The sequence below is a fragment of the Octodon degus genome, unplaced genomic scaffold (assembly GCF_000260255.1).
Source record: "Octodon degus isolate 3935 unplaced genomic scaffold, OctDeg1.0 scaffold00024, whole genome shotgun sequence".
NCBI classification, from domain to species: domain Eukaryota; kingdom Metazoa; phylum Chordata; class Mammalia; order Rodentia; family Octodontidae; genus Octodon; species Octodon degus.
The window spans coordinates 19,788,794-19,809,342 of NW_004524600.1; the positions used below are offsets into that span (position 1 = coordinate 19,788,794).

The 20,549-nt window shown below is 43.0% G+C and overlaps 1 protein-coding gene across 1 annotated transcript in view; it reads right to left on the reverse strand.

The window, feature by feature from the left end:
- Nucleotides 1-6,856: 6,856 nt before the first annotated feature.
- Nucleotides 6,857-20,549, reverse strand: part of Epm2a (EPM2A, laforin glucan phosphatase) — a 60,030-nt gene continuing 46,337 nt past the window's right edge. Inside the window, exons 3-4 of the mRNA XM_004628554.3 lie at nt 15,089-15,330; nt 6,857-7,678 (exon numbers count right to left, since the gene is read on the reverse strand). Of these exons, the coding sequence (XP_004628611.2) occupies nt 7,401-7,678; nt 15,089-15,330 (520 nt within the window). The 3' untranslated portion in view covers nt 6,857-7,400. The remainder of the gene's footprint in view (nt 7,679-15,088; nt 15,331-20,549) is intronic.

Sequence of the window (20,549 nt, forward strand, 5' to 3'; positions counted from 1 at the left end):
ATAATGGAAGCCAGGAGAAAAGAAAATAAAAATGGGACAGGGACATAATTGTTGGTCTAGCAATAGAGATTGGTCCCACCAACACTCCCTTTGCCTGCCCTAGCAACACTCAAAGAAGCCATGAACACAAGAAGCAAACAATAAAAATATATCTAAAACAATTCATAATTATATTATACCAACATGAAATAACCATAAAGGCCAGTGACTATAGGCCATTGTGAAGGTTTTTTTTTATATATAAAAGAGAAGGCATAGTTCCAAAACAATAAAAGAAAGTACAAAAAGGCAAAAAAACATTATTTGAATAAAAGCTAATCATATACAAATAAGTCCAAACATACAAGTCCAATAGTCAGTTCTTACTTGTATTTTTATAGCCATCTTTCCAAGTGTGAGGTGATCTATCATTGCAGTTTTGATTTCTATTTTCAGAATGATTAATAGTAGTGAATACCTTTTCAGACTTGTTGGCTATTTATAAATCTTTAGAGGCATGTCTTTTCAGGTCCTTTGTCCATTTTTATCTGAATTATTTGTCTTGTTGCCTTTGAGTTTCTTATATATTTGAGATATTTTTCACACATATGGTTCACAAATATTTTCTTCTATTTTTTAGGTTGCCTTTTCATTTTGTTGTTTTCTTTAGCTAAGAAGAAACTTTTTAGCTTCATGCAAAACCATCTGCTTATTTTTGCTCTTGTTGTTTGTGCTTTTGGTATCAAATCCAAAAATCACAGCACGTGCCAGTGTTTCAGAGCTTCCCCTATATTCTCCACCTGGAGCTTTATGTTTTGAATCTTATGTTTAAATCCTTAATCCACTTTGAATTGGTTTTTATGACAGAAATTTTTGTCACTGGCTTTTATGTATTTCCTTTAATAATAATAGTTTATTACCTGATATAATAGCAACTCTGTAGGAATTCATATTGTCTTTTCAAAATGCTCCAATTTTCTGCCTGTCTCTTGACTATTCTTTAAAAGTATGTTATAAAATAGTATAATTTTATAAGATAAACCTGTAAAAATGAGAAACTTGAGCTATTTGGTCTTTTTTTTCCACTCCCCTCTAAATCTGACTCCTTCTTCACTGTTTATCGTCTTTAGGTAATGTGATAAGTTAAATTATGACTCCCCACACCCCCAAAAAAGTAATCCTATGTTGAAGTTAGGGTCTCCATTACTTCAGAGGGTCAGCATATGAGATTATTAGAAAATAAGATCATTGCAGAGTGGTTAAGATGAAGTCACGTTGTAGAGGGCAGGCCCTACTCCAGTACGACTGATGTCCTTAAAGCACTGAAAACTTGGACACAGACATCCACACATGGAGAATGCTTTGGAGATAAAGGCAGAGAACAGGGTGATGCTTCTGGATGTCAGGAAATGCTAGGACTGCTGGAAAGGAAAGAGACTCGAAAGTGACTCTATCTCATGTTCATCAGAAAGAACCTACCCTGTCAAGGATTTGATCTTGTACCTCTACACTCTAGAGTTATAACAGAATAAATTTTTCTTGTTTAAATCACCAAGTCTGTAGTCCATTATTACAGCAGCCCTTGCAAACCAATGTACATGTGCCCAGGGCTTTTAATGAGTGGCCGTGTAAGAGCTTATTTCACCTTCACCAAATCAAGAGTGGAAAGGTCTTACTTGCCTGACAAGCTCATATTCTCTCTATATCCCTAGTTACTATAGTTGTGAAATAAAGGTAAGAATGGATCGTAACATTATTGGGAAGATTAAATTAGGTGAGAGATATGTACATCACTTGGACAACAACGGAGGTTATGTTTCAGTCTCTTAATTGTTATTAACTACTCTTGTACTTCACTCATCAAATGAAACAGACACAAACTTCTGACTCTCTGAAGTTTATGCTGTCGTGAGAGGATGCAGGCAATAAATAAGCAAATTGGGAAATATATTAGCCAGTAACAATCCCTATAAGAAGTAAAGCAGAGATTGTGGGCAGAGAAGGACACACAGTTGGGTCAGGAAATGTTTAATAGAGTGGCCCTGGAAAGCATCACTGAGGAAGGAATGGGAGTGCACCTTGTGCAAACCTCAACAAAGAGCATTCCACGTTGTATCAGTTTGTTTTCTGTTATCATAACAACATGCCCATGACTGGGTACTTTATTTAGCCAGCAGTTTGGCAGGCTAAGAGTCCAAGATGAGAGAGTACTAAGTTGGGCTTCTGGTGAGGCTACGATGACTATGTCACAAGGTGCAGAAGAGGTAAGGGAAATGGTTGCAAGAGAAAGAGTCAAAGTGCACAGAGCATACAACTCTCATAAAAACCAAACAACATCCCACAAGAGTGACACTAATTCTTCCTAAGGGAAGTGACATAACTATCTTTCAGCAGGGCCATCTCCTCTACATTCTACCACTCTCAACAGTGCCACATGGCGAACCATGATTCTATCACATGAGCCTTTAAGAGACAGAATATGTTCAATCTATCAATAGCAAGCTCCAGTGTCCCAGGGTTGAAGAGTGCCTGAAACATTCAAGGGCAGCAGGAGACCCCCCTACTGGAGCACAGTGAATGACTTGGGAGGTCATAAAACGTGTCAGTGGGATAAAAGAGGAAAAGATTGTGTAGGACCTCGGAAAACTTTTATTGCTGAGGGACATGGGAAGCCATGGAAGGTTTTGAGCAGAAGAGTGACATGATCAAAGGAGCTGGCTCCATCTGGCCACTGAGAGAGTAGCTTTGAAACGATAGAGGTTGTGACAGAGGGAAGAACAAAAGCCGTTATACTAAGTAGGCATTTATTTCTGAAATCTGGTGTCAGGGTCACACAGGCTATGACCAAATTTGTATGGTAAAAGACTGAAAGCATAGTCTGTGGGTATGAAGGCTTTCCTGATGCATCAAATGTGATACTTTGGAAAAACCCAGGATGACTCTAGGGTTTAAAACCTGCCATGATTTGAGTGCATCCTTCCCACCATTGATGTACTGGGTCTTCAATTCCTCAACGTGTTGCCATTGGCTGGTGGACTCTAGTGGAAGGTGCTCGGGTCGTGGGAACAGAGCCGTCATAGGTGGGATCATGCCTTTTTTAGGTAACATGAATGTTTTCCCCTTTTTCCTCTTTTGTACATGCCAGCCAACACTTCTGCTGTGCCATAAGTTGAAGCATCTTGACATCCTCACCAGAAGCCAAGCAGACTCTGCCACATGCTTTTAGACTTTCAAGTCTCCCAAGCGCGAGACAAAGTAAACCCCTTTCTTTATAAATCACCCTTTCTACAATAGCAGCAGAAAACAGAATGAGGGAGTGCTTAAGCAAGAGATGAACATCCCCTTAGCTGAATTGGGAAAGCCTTTGCAATCATGGCTTAGAGAAGAGAAGCACGCAGCTGTTGGTACTACTGTTCTTCCTCTTCCCGTTACTATTATTGCCACTTTTATAATGAAAAGTAGATTCACCAACATTTCCCATGTTTCTAGTGCTGCCACATATTTATCAGATTTTCTAATTTTTTCATAGAAAGTAATGAGCAGCTGCACTCTTCCCCCACTCCCTTTGCTCAGGATTTTACACCTCGATGATTTCTCTCAAGATCAACTCTTATCCCTTGGAGTAGAAACATACTTGGCACACATCTCCAGCAAGGACCTGGCACCCTGACTCTGTTCCTCTACTGCCATTGTCACATCATTTTCCTCAGTTTCCCCAGAAAATACCTATATTTTTATATGTCACTGTTCTTTGCTTTTTCTCATTTTGGTTATTTTAATTTTTCTTCCATTTATCCAGTTTCCATAATCCTTCCCTCAGTTCTTCCACAGACAGTACTGCCTGGTCTCACTCCCTTTAATTCCCTCTCACAACTCAGTCCCACAGCAGATCTCCTGACCTGTGTTCCTACCTCACCCTTTTCCTCCGAGTCTCAGATACAACTCTTTGCTATGGAAAAATCCAGTTGATGTCTGCAGGTCTACTTGTTCCTCTGTAAGATAAAAGTTACATTTAATTAACTTTATTTTATTTTTGTGGTACCAGGGATTGAACTCAGGACTCTGCACTTGCCAGGGAACTGCTTATTCTATTGAGCCATCTCCCCAGCCTAATTCACCTTAAAGCTAGTTTCAGCTTTAATTGTTGACTGTATTTAGCTTTTCAGTGTTGACTTTTTTTTCTTTTTGTCTTATGTGGTGAGTTTTCATTTCCTATCTCACTTACTTTCAGGTATCCTATTACCTCTTATCATTTCCCAAGTCCTAACTATTCTTTTTCATTGTCATTTCTTAGCCAAGTCAAATGGTTTTCAACTACAACATTAATGGTGGTCAATAGAAAGGAGTTTTTATATTTTTTCCCTACCTATGGAACAGAATAAAAGAAGGATAAAGATTGAAGTATAAAGGGAAATGTCTTACTTTTTTCATTGATGGAAAAGTACCCAACACCCAAAGTTAAGGGAAGACAGTTGTAGAAGTTTCAGTCCATAATGTGCTAGCTCCAAGGCAGATGGTGTGGCAGCAGCACATGGTAGAGGAGAAACACTTCATGACAAACAGAAGACAGTAAAAGTAACAAACAGTCTACCTACCGATAAGGCAGGAAGCACTCACACCCAGGTGGGGCTGCCTTAATCCTAGCATTGTACCATGAACCAAACCCAGCATCACACGATTAATCCCTGCATCACATACCCCACATCCAGCCACCTCCCCAAAGCCCCACCTGTGATGGCTGGTATAGCCATAACAGAATGCAGTTTGGATACGTCTGGAACATGAGACAAACCTTCTGGTTTTCTCTGAGAAATCTGAGATTGACAAGTTCTGTTGGGCTTAATTCATAGCTCAGTGTTAGAACATACATTTAGGTCAACCCCCAGGACCACCCCAAAAAAGTATTGTTAACACCCATAATAAGCAGCTAATGACAGCGTATCTGATTTGACTTGTTCACGTTCCTCAAGTCTTCATCCCCACTTCTTTTTGGTGCTCCCACTTTTGGCTTCTTTTGTCATGTAAGTGCAAACTTTTAGAGTTGAATGAAAGACTAAAGGTGACAAAAAATATTTAGCTCAGCTGACTTTGTTTCACAAATAAAAAATTCAGTTATGTTCTTCTGGATTTTAGAATTACATGATAACAAAACAATTCATTCACAAAGATTTTTTAAATGCTTTTATTTCACAAAAACTTCAGATGAGTTTGAAATAACTGAGGGTACTGTAAGGCATTTCTTAATAGTCCTAAACTGATTTTATTTATTGAGCAAAAAAGACTACAGGAGAAAATCTACCCAAAAGTCCTACTGTAGAGTAGAAATCATATAGCATTTTGCTTAGAGTTGAAGAATTTCACACACACACACACACACACACACACACACACATTCTTACAAATATTATTTAGTATATCCCATTTTTAAGATTGCATCTTTACTTGACACAATGATCATAAAGGGGTTCTTGAAAATAATAGCTATTTCTCATTATTTTTAGAAAGAGCTGGACTTCCCAAAACTCAATACGAGTTTATAATCTTAACATTGTGAAACCATAGGAGAAATGCTTCCCATCTAGCCTCCTGTGTCTCAAGCAAATGTCATTTCCCAAGCACCATCTTTACAAAACTCTGAGCTTGAATGGAACTTGCCTTGTGTCCTTCTTACTCCCATCCCTCCTAAATCAAAGACTTTTATACCTATCAATATATATTTGTAAAATAACAGGTAAATTAATAAGCACTAGCGTTTAATTTTGAAAAGTGTTGGCTGTGAGACAAACCAGCTTTGTATCTTATCTTACTTATTCAATATGTGGCAACAAGGGACAGCTGATTCAACCTCTCTGATCCTTCGCGTCCTCATCTGTATAATGGAGTAACAAAACCTCTCCTGTAAGGTATTATGAAGATGCAATCAGGTAAAATGGTAAAGCGCCTCATAACGCTTCAGTAGAGGCATTCAATTAAAACATACTTTCCCACCCTGTACTCTAACATGTCACTCAGTTCAGTCCTACACTACAGCTGCTCTGTTTCTGGACTGCATATTTTTAGAGGCAAAGTCTTGCTCCTCTGTGCATCCCCCTGTAACATATAGGGGAATGAGTTGCGTATTCTGAGGGCGCAGTGACTGTGTTGTGCTAAACTGAGGACTAAGCAGGATCAGACTGAAGTCATGGAACAATGACCTGCAGATTCTGGCTCTCTTAAAAATATCCCTCCTCTCACACCACTTTGGCCTTGAGATAACTCATCACAGTTTAAATTAATTTGCACAAAAAAAAATTCCTGCTCTAAATTCTGTAGCAAGTTATCAGAACACTGTTCCATTTCTCACTGCTGCAGGAGTCGATCTTATCCTGAGAGGGCAAAACTGAGTTCACTACTGTAAGCTGCAAAACAAGCTGTGCTAAAAACAGCACTGAGTCGAATAAACACGACTTACAACTCCAGCTCAGCTCTGAGTAGCCCTGAGACTTAGGGCAAGCAACCTATGCTCATTAAGCCTCAATTAACATGAAAAGAGAGCTTACTTTGTTACCTGGGGCTGTTGGGTAGATAAGGCAGGTGCTGCCTAGGAGTAGACACTAACAACTATGAAATGGAATGCAAAGGAGAAAAGCAAGAAGGAAGGGAAAGAGAAACGTATGTGTATACACACAGGACACCTTGGGTAACTGCACTGCTGATTTCTGCTGGTCTGTTGAAAGGAGCAGTTAATGCTTAATTTTTTCTTTCTCTCCTTTTTAAGTTTTTATAATTTGTTTTACCAATTTTGCATGCTTATAATCTGATAATCTGAGCAGCTCATCTGAAGACAATATAACAACCATTGTTGAATTCATATAATTTTGTTGAGTGAAATTTTGTTTCATTTCTTTCTTTTTTTACTAATTCTTCATTCTCTTTAAAATAAATAAATAAACAAAACCAAGAAAACCCCTAAAAGGCCCCTGTGAGCTCATCTTCCAGCCTGATCTAGGCTTCCCCCTTTGTTTCCTCCTTTGGCAAATGACCGTATTTCAGTTCAGTTCAACAAAAAGCTGTGTGTGTGTGTGTGTGTGTGTGTGTGTGTGCATACACACCAGTGATGAAAACCACATAACCAGCATCTGCACAAGATCTCCTCCGTCCGCAGCATCCGGGACTGCACAGTACTCTTGCATTCCAATCCTGGAACAGCACCGCCCACCCCACTGCTTTTGGCCTTTGCTGGGTGTCAGTCACAGCTTCCCTTGTAAAGCTACAGCCCCTAAAAGGCATAATAGACAGCCCCTGGTGACAGGGTGGCCTGGAGCAGGCGCGAATGCCCACAGTCCTTCCTGGTCAGGTAAGATCTCTGTTTCTGGGTCATTTCCCTAACATTACCTCAGACTCCTTAAGAAACTGGGAGGAAGGGGAGGTGGCATAGCCTGCTACAGATTGTGTATGGAAGAACGCAGCTTCCCAAACTTCTGGTAGAAGTCTTCTTGCGCCCGAGCTAGGGCCTCTTCATCGATGTACACGACCGGCCTCTTGGCCATGAGGAAATACTGCACCTTCCTCGGGCTCCATCCCGCCACGTACTGCAGCCAGCCGCACACGGCCGCGGTGGAGCGGCCCACGCCAGCGTTGCAGTGGACGTACACGGTGTGGCCTTGCTCGAGCAGGGCGTGCAGGAGGCACACGGCTTGAGGCAGCATCTGCACACGGCCTGGGAGGGACAGAGCACAACACACAGAGCGCAGACGTGAATAACGCCACCTCCGTGTCCCCGTCCATCGTGACACTTCGCCCACGCTGAGGCAGAGATGCCAGAGCGCTTAACTGCTTTGTTTAAAGGAAGAGTGAGGCAGGTTTCAAACTCAGTAATGATCAAGTGGAAAGAGCTTTCTAGTGGCCTCCCTGCAGGCTCACTGATACCAGCGCTCTTTGCGGTCGCTTCACCATGGATGCAGAGCTCCTTCCAAGGAAAAGTCAGGTGTCCCCTATTGTCACAGAACGGGCTTTTACGCCTGGCAGAAGGGTTCCCAGGGATAGGGCCAAGACCTCAAACGATGTCAAAGGAAACCAGTTAAATCCTGTCACCTGAGTTGCATTTTATCCAGACATTCAAACAACAAGCAAGTCCATACTGATTGAAGCATCGATTTTTTTCATTGATTGGATCAATGCAATATGGAGCAAAATATAACACATTAATTTTTATTTGCCTACCAGAATGGCTAGCTTAGCACTGATGCATGTGGGGTACTGACCCCTCGTTTCTCCCACCCCACCACAGTGAGCCCTGAAAGTGGTTAAATTTCCATCTTCGTAGGCAACTGAGACCACAGTTATCACCAGTTTCTGACTGCTAGCTTAATTATAAGATTATCCAGACGACTTCTCCTAGAGGGGACATGCTATGCCCTGGCAAGCCTGGGAGGGACAAGCCACAGTCATCCTTGCGCTACAGGATGATCAGTGCTTGTTTGGCCCCCGAGCCTCACTGTAAAGATAGTGAGCTAAGATTATTTGGTTGGTTGGAGGGCGGAGATGATCATTCTAAATAACTTCTGAAGAGAATGAAAGGAAAACTATCCAAAGCCTGGATTAGAACTACATACGTATGCCTTGGCATTCCCTAGATAGTCTCTGTCCTCCACAGAGGGGCCAATGGCAGAGAAATACCTTCCAGCAACTGTGGTTTTCTGTGCCGTCCCTTTGGATGATGAAGGAGCTCACCCACAGACCTTCAGGAGACCTGGAATTCTCTCAGGGGAGCCATTCTAGTAGCTATACCTCCCTTCTTTCACTGCTCCCTGTTAAAATGCAAGTGTCCCCAAAGAGCCAAGACAATGCACTAGAATCAGGTATCGAGCCATGGAAGGTAGAGTTTACCAAGGAACCCACCTCAGTCACCATCTACCTGGCTTTGCACTCACAGTGCTCTGAGGCAGGTGCAGAGAGGCTGCAAGGACACGAGCGTAGCACTCCAGTCTTCCTGCTTACGCTCTGTGCGTCCCTCTCATGAAGACATCTAAGCTACAGGTGCCACCCGGCAGTTTAGGAATGTCTTTCTACACAAATACATTTAAGTAGAACACACTCCTCATGCTTCTGTTACTGTTACTTCTGTTACTGTCTCCCTGGTGCCTGCTGCCTTACTGCCATGCTCTCTGCCTGGTCCTGAGGACATCTAATTTAGGGACACATCAGCTCCCATGTGTATCCTGATGTCTCATGTCCAAACTGAGCCATGAATTTTAATTCATCTAAGTGTGTATGTCTGGGTGTTCTGAGGTTACAGCTGGGTGAGCTGGCCTTGCTCACAGTGCCCTCCTAAGGCACGAGATACCCTGCAGATGCAACAGGGTACAGAGCGCGTCAGATGGGCTGGTGAGGAGCCTCGCAACAGTCTAGGGCAGCACTTCCTATTGGATCCAAATTTGCATCAGGGGGCCAGAGGAGGCAAAAGCTCCAAAGGTACATGTGGCTGGTCTACAGAGACAGGTGCCGCCTGTTCGATCGTAGGGCCTCCGCCTACACATCAGTGTGACAGCTGTGCTCCAGAGACTCTGGGTGGGAAGAGAATCCCACTGACAGCCCTGTGATACATGGCTTTATCCTGCTCTGCCATCACTAGCATCGCTGACAAGCTGCCTGCCAAGGCTGCCTCTCCAGATACCAGGTACATTGGCAGGAAGTAAATAAGAATGTTCTTAATGTAGGCTTTCATCAAATGCCCATGCTAAGAATAAGACATGGTGGCCACTGGCAGTAGGAGCTGCAGGACGCAGAATCCCACTGCTGGTGCTCGCCGTACGCAGCACCTTCAACGGACCCAGCAGGAGCTCTTCTCCAGGGCTCTCCAGGCAGAAGGTCCCTGAGGACAGGTCTGCGCTAGACAGCCCAAATGACCCACTGCCTTCCCTTCCTCTCTCTTCTTATCTGTAACAGGTTACATAAGAGTCATGCTTATGCTTCGCAAGTTAAAAAGGGAAATGTGTGACCTGAGATGCCCTGATTGCAGATGTGTTCTTCCAAAAGGCAGGACCTCACACACAGGCTCTGGCTTCATGCTCCAGCCACCAGCGACCTTTGCCCAGAGCCACTCAACCATCCCACCTGAGGATCATTAAATACTTAAGCTGCATAAAAAATAAATAATGAGGAGAGAGAGAAAAACAGAAGCTGCCACTGGGCGTCTACTCATACCAGCCTGGCCTCAGCTGGACCCTTGTTTATTTTGACCTCTAGTGGCTGCATCCTGCCTTGACTGATGACAAGTAACATTCACCGAGAATAAACATTCCAAATAACATTCCACTTGCTGTTCTAAGCATTCTGCATGAAAAGGCTCATTTGTATTCACTCTTTAGCAACTCTGAGATCAGTACTATGTTTGTCCTCAATTTTTATGTGAAGTGAGGCAAACAGGGTTGCCCACAGTCATTCCCTGAGAATCCACTGAAACTCAGCCGCTGTCATGCGACACCTCTGATTTGACCACTGTACTGTGGTCCTTCCCTGACCTCTCTGGTTGCTGGATCTTTCCATGCTCCGGTTTGTTGGTCTGAACTTGGCATCCGTCCCCCTGTGCCTACTTACCTGCTCAAGCTGCTGTTCCTACTCCTGGGTGACAGTCACATCCTCCCTGAGCTACAGCACCTCTTCCCTTATATTAAAAGAGCTCTCTGCACCCAAGAGGCCCATATCTGGCTTTTGAACCCATGTATGGAGCTTGAGCTAATATATAACCCACCAGGGAACAAGAGGAAGGCCCCAGTCAGGGCTCACCATGAAATACCTTGCTGGTAGGGTGGATTTCAACCAGAGCAGCTAAATTCTAAGTTTGCTATATCTAGGTACCACACGTAACTTTAACTGATATGAGGTTTCTACTCTTAAAACCAACAATACCTTAAGATATAGCTAAAATCCAGATCTTTTTATGCAAAATAGTCTACATTTTAAATCCTGGCAACTACATTAAAAAACTAAAACCTATGTAGGTCAAACAAAACATTCTACCATCTGTGTTTCTCACTTTGGAATTTAAAACAAGCCTTGGATCTCGGTAGATGCTCAATAAGCAACCATTATGTGCATAGATAAAACCAAAACAATCGCAGAACAATACCCCACACTGGGCCTGAGACACTACTCCCCCCCCCAACTTGTGGTCCACACTTGCTCCAGATGGATCCAGCTCTGGAATGATGAGAAGCACCCTGAAAGTATGCACAATCATGTCAAGGTCGTGAGAAGACGCAATAAAGCATTTTGGCAGGTAATTTGGAGCAAGCTGAGGCCTTAGGGCCTGAGGCAGGGGAGAAGTCCCAAGTCCTTACAGGTATCCGAGGATGACAATGGAAAAAAAGATTCATGGCACGACTTTCAGCCTTTCCACCCCACCCTACCTTTTGTCTTACTCTAGGGACAGAATGTGTTTTATTTTGGTATATATTCTTTTCCATCTTTGGAGCATACTACAGAGAAGGTTCATTTTACCTACAAAATCATTAGATAGACTCAAAAACTTGGGACTAATCTTCTAGCACCAACTTTGTAATTTTTCAGTCTTTTCATATCAAGTGTCTCGTTCTATTGTTATAAACCAGTAAAATAAAATTACTATCCCCGTATTTCCGATGCAGGTACTAGCGTGCCAATGTCACATGTCCTTCAGTAATGACAAGCCTCAATCTTAGATATTTGGTCTCCAAGATGGGGATCTTTAACAGTGAAAATGCTTAATTCAGTCCACTGAGTAACTGAAGAGAACTGAGACTGTGACAACAGAGGGGGGCTAAGGCCTCCAAGAGGGGCGCGCGCTCAGGGGGAGCCAAGGGTAGACCATCTGCCGTATGTGGCACTGCCTGATCAGAGGGCCAAGCTCAGCCTGAACCCTTTCCATGGGAGGGAGACTTGTATGAACACATTTGGTTCATTTTGCTCAAGTGAGTGCTAGATTTGGGAGACTTTCATTTCTCGGGGGAAGAGACAAACCAAACTTTAAAGAAAAGAAAGAAAAATATTAAAAATCTAAACCACCTCTCTGTAGGTGACAAAATGTACAAGAGTAAGAATCGATAGCACAGTTGATTGTAACAGGTCTGTGACAAACAGCGGTGGCAGTCACACCAAAAAGACTATCTCCTTTCTCAGATTTTATCTGACAGCATCATGCTGTGGCTCAACATATTTCCAAATGGATTTTTTCTTCTAGAATTCCAAAAATATTCAGCTAGGTTAATCTACATACTCACTATGCTATCACTGTGAACCACACAGATTTATCTACTGGTAAAAAGTTCACCTGTCACTCAGGAATGGTTAACTGAATACTCCTCCACATTAGGCTGAACCAAAAGAATCCTTTATCTTAGTCTTATGGTTTCTCTGTCTCAAGTGGGAGCTGTCATTTTGCAGTCATCCAGGCTGCAGTACTGCCTCAGCCACTGCTGCACTGTTAGGTGAACCCAAAAGAGCTTGGAGTGCCAGGGTGGTAGATCAGTGGCATAAGTGACTGCCTGGCAAGCACAAGGGCCTGAGTTCAATCCCCAGTACCAAAAAAAGGGGGGGGGGGAGGGTTGGAGAGAGATATCAGTGGTCTACGCACCTGCCTGGCAGTGCAAGGACCCGGGTTCAACCTCTGGTACCACATGCTGTACTGACCATCGAAACCAGATATGGCGGCACTCATCTGTAATCCCAGCACTTGGGGAGGCTGAGACAGGAGGATCACTATGAGCCTGAGCTGCACAGCGAAACCCTGTACCAAATTATTAATTAATTAGAAAAAGAGCTTGGAGAGCAACTATAATGGGCTCCTGGGGATCCTTTCTCTTGGGCATTTATAGACTGCTAAACTATCAAGCAAATTACTTATTAGCAAGGCTTCAGGTACTCAGTGCATGAGATGGGATTCTCCCAGCCTGTCTCCGATGTGACTCCAATGGGTACAAGCTACCAAAGCAGAATCAAAGCAGCTAAAATCAACAGGCTTCCAGGAAAACTCGGCCATGCTCACCTAATAATTCTCTCTGGCTTGAAACCAGAGAAACAAACAGCAGGTTAAGTATTTAGCCAATGCTCTTCTGTGCAAATAAAGTCCGGAGCTTCTGTTGCTGCTTTTGATTTTTTTTTTTTTTAATTTTTGAAAAAGGACAGTGCTCTTAAGCATAAATGAGGCTTTCTTGGACCAAAGTACCAAGAGTAATAACCAAACTGTCAATAACTCCCCCTAACTTCACTAATAAAAAGTTAGACCCCAACCTCAGAGACAGTTCAGACAGATGTACAGAGGGGGAGGGGCCTAGATGACCAGGAGGTCAATGCAAAGGACCAGAGTGACCCGAAATGTTCCCGATGGCCCCTAAGTTCTCTTGTGGACCACTGGCTGTGAGGGAGATTCACTCTCGTCCCTACAACTCATGGCTCTGAATAGCCCCAGCTGATCGTCAACCCGAAGGACTGAAATCACGTCAGACTACAGAATCTGCACGAAGAGTGGGCGTGAGATTGCAGACAGCAGCTTCATCATCTGGCTTGGGAAGCAGTGTTGCGGGTCAGGCTGCCAGCCCTGCGACCCAGGCTGTTCCTTCTAGTTCTATGACCCGATCGGGTTACTTAACATCTTGTATCTCAGTTTCTTACTCCGCAAACCAGAGCTAACTACAGTAACTGCCCGGTCTTTCTGGGAGAATTAAATGAGTTAATGCACTTAAATTGCTTAGGAGTGTCTGATGCATAATATACATTATGGACAGGAGTGCTGATACTCGGGTGCCATGGCTAAGCGAGCCTTCCTTATTTCCTCCAGAACAGCAAGTTTCTAAACGCCCATAGCCTGTGTGCGTTTCACGGCTCTCTGCTGCACCCTGTTGATAGACTGTTAGTACAACGTGGTTTTCTCAGCTGTAGAACATTATTACCTACATTCCTTTCAACAGCCTATCAGGATGTTACACTATTCCAAACAGGCAACCTGAGATACAGATCCTTCCCCTTAAATCCCATGCCTCTGTGCCGTGGTCTGTTATGTGTCTTCCCCCTACTATGCCTTTCCTCCCTCCACGTCTCTCTGTCAAAGCCACAGCATTCCCGCAGCCTTCCTGGGCTCCTTCCTAAGCCACGACCCCCCCCCCCAGACATGTGCCCCTCGCATCCACTCCTCTGCGCAATGTAATTACTGCAATTACTTTGAAGTGGTCTTGCTGCCTCTTGCCATTAGCTCAAAGCCATGTCATGCCTCTGCTTTCTTAGTAGCACCAGCTCACACGATTCCCTTTCCACAAACTCCTGCTCGATGGGGAGGACTTGCACGTCCCTGGCACTCCCAAGCCAAGCTGCTATTTCTGTGCCACCTCCTGCATGGGTTCCTGCACTCGCTGGGGCACTCGCTTCCACAGAGGACCCCACGCTACGCCCGTAGACCATCTCCTATTCATTCTTTACACTGCAATCCAAGTGCTGCGGGACACAAAAGTCGCATCTGGGCAGACCATCATTGCCTGCGGACTGCGTGGAGGCCTAACTGCAGCACAAATCCTGGGAGTGCTCTTCCCTGAGCTCCGCGCTGCTTCTCGGAGCTGCGCCCACTGCGTCTTCAAGTTCCTGCAGCACCCCACACCTCTCCTTCCCCAGGAGTCTGCTAAGCTGCTCCTGCTTGGGAGAGGTCTCCTACCTCGCCCAGTGCACACTCAGACAGTAGTGCAAACATTACTTCCTGGGAAAACCTTCCTGGATTATCTGCCCATGCTCTCCTAGCAGTATTTCTGCATCTAACAAAAAACTCATCATGGGCTTAAATTTCTATTTACATATTTTATTAATGTTCTCTATCCCTTCAGGACCGTAAGCTTCATGAGGATAGTTGTATTGTCCGTCTTTACTATTGTGTCACCAGCCACCAGTATAGCGCCACATACACAATCAATGTACATTTGATAAACAAATTAATCATATTAAACAAAATCTGAGCTCATAAGACCTATATTATTAAATCCATTAAGCCCAACACCATACATTAATTCTGTTTCCCCCACTTGTACTTAAAACATTCAATTATAGAGAGATAGGCAGCAATGTTTCTCTGAAACATTCGTCAGGGCCACAGTGTCACTTCCGATCTTACCTTCTGTGCTCATGTCTGGAGTGGGCATCCAGATATAGACCAAGCCTTCCTCTTTATACAGTCTGATCATAGTGTCTGGCGTCATGGGTTCAGCGTAGCGGTTACAGCCTGAAGAATTCTGGACGATATCCCCTTCGGTCTGGAAATTCATGACCGCTGTAATCCCCAGTTCGTGCTTCAGTTTGATGGTTACGTGTTCCAGTTGGCGAGGGCAGCTGCCCAGCCAGATATTAGGTAGAATTCTAATGAGAACAGAGGGGGTGAGTTAGGATTGTTGTTCAGATTTGAAGTCTAAGGAACTGCATAACGCATACAGTATTAAAATACAATTAGCATGTCAATCCAGCACAAGAAAAGCTGGCTTTTAGGGATATAAGGTCCTTTACTATTATTGAAGTAAAGAACATTGGTATTACTGGCTTGGGGAAAACAAATAATCCAATTAGCTAGGAAGCCAGGAAACACTAGGCATCCAACCAGCAAATCCAATCTGGCAGCATATTGTAGTAAGTTCACCAAGTTGTATTTATTCCATGAGGTCATAAAATGCACAAAACCTATGAACACATTTCAAATGCTAGCAAATTACAAGTGAAAGCTCCTATAATTATCTCAATAAATTCTGAAGGACATTTGCTAAATACAGCAGTTATTCTTACTTAAAACTCTACATATAAAAACTTCAAATAGTATAAGGACTTTCAAATATTCCAGAACAGAAACTAAAAAAAAAAAAAAACAAAAAAAACTTATCTTACATAAGATCCAAATCAAGATTAATTCCTTTTGCACCTAATATTGTTCTTTATGTTTCATCTGATGCTAGGTAAGAAGAGGAATGGTAATGCTACCACCAGTAAGAAAAAAAAAATGTCATCACTCTTTCAAGAATGATTTTATACCCAGCATTCCTAACACAGAGCCCCACATGCAGCATCCCTGGCTCAGTAGGTCTCAGTTGAGTTCAAGTACCAAGATTTCTAACAAGGCCTCAGGAGACCCAGCACTGGCTCAGGACCTGGGGCATGAGAACTACTTCACTAAGCAATCTGAGTACAGTACTCAAGTTATGTGAAATACTTAAATTAGTCCAATCAAGACACCTACATGGGGAGAAATATGCAAACATCAGTATTTTATTTTACTAGTAGTAGTCATCAGGAAGAAATGGAGTAGGGGGAAATCCTATTCAAAAATACCAATAAACTCTAAAGCACATAGGAATACACTTAACCAAAAAGATCAAAGAAATTTTAATGGAGGATATTTAAAAACACACAAAATCTAGGTAGATATGACACCCTTTAAATGAAAGACAAAGGCATGTAAAATCACAAACATGTAAATACTTTGCACTATTTAAATTTGAAGCATATTATTATAATTTATTGCAAGTAACATGTGTCACCTGTTTCACTTACTATGTCACATGTATGTACTCGCTCCAGAACCAATGGCTAAATACTACATTTGAAAGGTCACTTGACTCATGCCCCCTAGCATGTTTAATTCGGGTCATTATAGGGCATCCAGACAAGAGTATTAGATAACTCTGGTACACATCACTGACTCGTACCCCAGTTCCCCTTTCCAGGAAAGGAGAACTAAACATCCTCTCTGCTTCAGGTAGACGTGGCCAGTCAACCACGCTTTGCTCGCTAACGTGTGAGCTGAGGTAGCACGTGCCACTCCTGGGAAGGGTATTTAATACTGCATGCACGACTCTCGATGCTCTTACCCTGATGTGATGACAGCAAAGGCACCCGTGGGTGCTGAGCATCTAGAAAACTGACTGAAGCCACCCAAAATGGCACACTGCCTTAGGGACAGCAGCTGTACTGAAGAACAGCTTGTCATGGAAGGCAGTTTGGGCACTGTTATCACACCATGAATCTGCCTCATTCTGACTAATACAATGTCTAAGCAATACATAGCTTATAATTCCTAATATGCAGAGAAAAAACTGACTGAACGGTTACATTTTTTGATAGTTTCTCCCATGAGTTTTGAACAGTGGTTCTCTGGTGGGCCAGTTTTGCTCTGCAGATAGTTGGCAACAACTCTGGAGACATTTTGGATCTTCCCACTAGGTAGCGCTAGGTGTGGGTGTCTAGCCGATTAACACCAGAGATGCCGCTGAGACTGCTGTAGAAGCATGGCAGGTCCCCACAGCAAAGAGCTACGCAGTCCATGACATCAGCAACGCTTTGGTTTGGGAGAACGCACGTGACTTAGAGCTCCTAACCATTCATTCCGAGCAAGGGAACCTGGAGCAGGAGTAAGGTCAATCCATCTGTCCCAGAGCCTGTGACACATCCGTTACGTTGTGCAGACAATAACATGATAGGCCATATCACATTTTCATGTGTACATACACGTATAGAGGAAGACTCAGGGAGTAACACTAAGTGTCATATTAGGCTGCTGAATAGTACTGCATCATTTCTAGTGTGGCATAATAGAAAGAGCACTACCACAAGGGAAAAAAGACAGGTGTCAAATGCCAGTTCTAGCACAATATTTCCAATAGCTACTGGTAGTGATTTTCTCATGTTGGATCAAACTATTTTGTTATGCTAATCTTTAGAATGATATTAAATCTCAAGAATTTTGTAAGGAGAACATTCAATTAAATAATTATTTGTGGCTGGGTATATAGCTCAGCAACATAGCGCAAGGTCCTGAGTTTGAGTCCACTACAAAAAAATAATTATTATTATTGGAATGGGACTGACTGTAATGGATTACAATAAACTGAAGGGGCATTTGTAGCAAGTTATGATAATTTACTTATTTTGGTAATTTTCTTTGTATTGTGTTATGCCAACTCTTCAGTTAAGTATCATTGTTCTCTGTATTCTTTCTTTGAATGCTGCAAGGTGTCAAACACTTTTTTTTGTTATAAAAATCTAACCTGTTCCCACTTCTTGTCTTTTTCTTTTTGGCTGTAGTTATCAAGGTGGCTGATAGCCGGAATGCCTAACTGACTAATCCTTAGGCACAGATATTACTTATCCTCAGTGAAATTTTCTCACAAGATCTGGCACCATCTTTCTAACACTGAAACCTACTCTACAGAAGATAAATCTTTTTGGCTGCTTAGGCTCTTGTCTAAAAATCTCTATAAAAAATTTCCTTGTAGAAATCCTTATTGGGAATTGTTAGGGAGAATAAAAGAATAAAAGACAAAAGCTGGAAACTCAAGAAAGACTGTATGGTGTTGGAAAGAGAGGACAGGATCCAAAGACCTTTCACTTTGTTTCTGGCACCATGAAATCCTGAGATATTCCACCCACCCAGTAGACTGTGAGAAAGACCACAAGTAGGACACCTGCAGGATGTTATCAGCTATGACTGACCTGGACTTAGCGGAATGCCTCGTCTTGGCAGGGGGAGAAGTGTCACAGGCCTAGTTATCAGCTCTTCCCTCTGGCTGCCGAGGGGAGGCAGGATCTGCTTCAATCCTGTTATGCCCTTTGCCTACTCCAGGAACCTACTGAATGATCACTGGGGTGCTGGTTTGCGGCTCCTATAAATACATGCACTTTGGGGTCATATTGAGCACCAAAAGTACTTTATGCCGGAGTAGGATGGCTGCACACCTCAGTTATAAAATCAAGCAGTGTAACCTATTGAACAGTAATGAACTTTTACTGGAAAATTTCTTAAGTAGATTAATAAAAGATTAAAAAATATCCATGAAAAATGAGCTAAATTCCAAATGTTCTCAGAGTTTATTTAGATATTGCCCATTGAGTGAGTAGCACTTAATGTAACTAGATGTCGTAATGTGGGGTTTTGCAAGGGAGCAATACAATGCAGGAACATATTTTATAAGACGGTTCCATAATGAGTCACCCAAAGAATCATATACCAAGAGTGCAGAAAATCTCTCCATACACTAACGACCAAAAAATACAGCTGAGGGCCTGGATCCTAATATCCTGCATGAGTTCAGCTGAAAACGTAGAGCTCATAACAGTGCTTCCCACAAGTCTAACTGGAGGCCTAGAGCCCACAACAATATCGTGTGCAGGCCCGCTACATGGATCTGCACTGGGAAAGCCCAAAGGTCAGTGGTGGAAGCTACAGAGTCTGACAGCAGGATGAAGGATCAGTGCTAGCAGGCTGAGGGACCAGAACTGGAGCCAGGAAGCAACGTTCAAAGTAAGAAGCAGAGCTCCCCTGAAAAGTACCACAGCCATCCTCAGCAACAATGAGATCCCGAGTTCCTCCAGCAAGGAGGGAAGTTAAGTTCCCACCAGAAAAGCCAACATGACAAGCTTTTCCAGGAGGCTGAGCACTATACCTCCTCCTCTAGCACCAGGAGGAGATGTTCAAAGAGAGTACCGAAACTCCCCCAAAATGAACTGTAGCCATTCTCAGCAGCAACAAGGGTCTGAGTCTGAGCCAACAATGACAACCAAGCTTATCAAGAAAGCAAGCATGACAAGGGCCTCAAGCAGAACACCCTATGAGAACCAGTGGCTTCCACCAGCTCCCCAGCTTCTGCAAACAGCTTCGCTGATAGCTTCTCTTCTTCTTCTCCAGTTCTGCCTCTTGTGCTGCAACAATGCTTAGGTGGGCCTCCCATGCCCAGCACTATGCTAGCTTAGTTGAGATGGGTGTGACAAGCTGACCACCCATTGGCAACCCACCACACTAGTCAATAACTGCAAAATTAAAGTGGCTGGCTGATTTTTTCACACATGATTGGCATAAAAGGCAAGGATAGTTCATACAGAGTAAAATGGGACATTTGAATTTGCAAAATAAGAAAGCAGAATCCCTAAGTGCAGGCCCCCCCCACACACACAGAATTACCTGATTTTAAAGAGGTAATTCTTCTGTCTTGCTCAGCTCTGATCTTCAAATGATTTTTGAAATGAAAACTTCAAACGTAAACAGACCCAAAGTTGGAGCCTTAATGTATGCATTTCCCATTACTTTTCTGATGGAAATATGCCCCTAAAACACACATCCACATAACTTCACCCTGTGTAAGAACTAGGTTATATACCAGATATTTTCCACTTTGTCATAATACATTTGACTCGTTTGCTAAATATGCTAGAAGTTAGAATTAATACTTAAGAAACAAATACAAAGGTGTTCTGAATGTGGGAGAAAGAGGACTCTGTCCTGAAGTCTGAAAATAAGCACTACATTCAGGATCGGGATTAAAGTTACAAAGAAAATTGCTCTGAGCTGTTGTGTAGGCTGTGAGGATGAGGACCAGCCTGGCTGGAAACAGGCAACTCAACCCATTCTGCTTCATCAGACCGCTAAAGTACCCTGCATTTGCATCCTACTTCAGCCTGTTTTCTACCAGGATACGATACATTTCTAGATCCAAAATGCACTAGAGGTTACGAGATGCATGATGCACTTCCTAAAGAGTAATTACACTTTCTCTTATCATGAAAGAATAATTTAACACCATTAAAATCCATTATTGGCC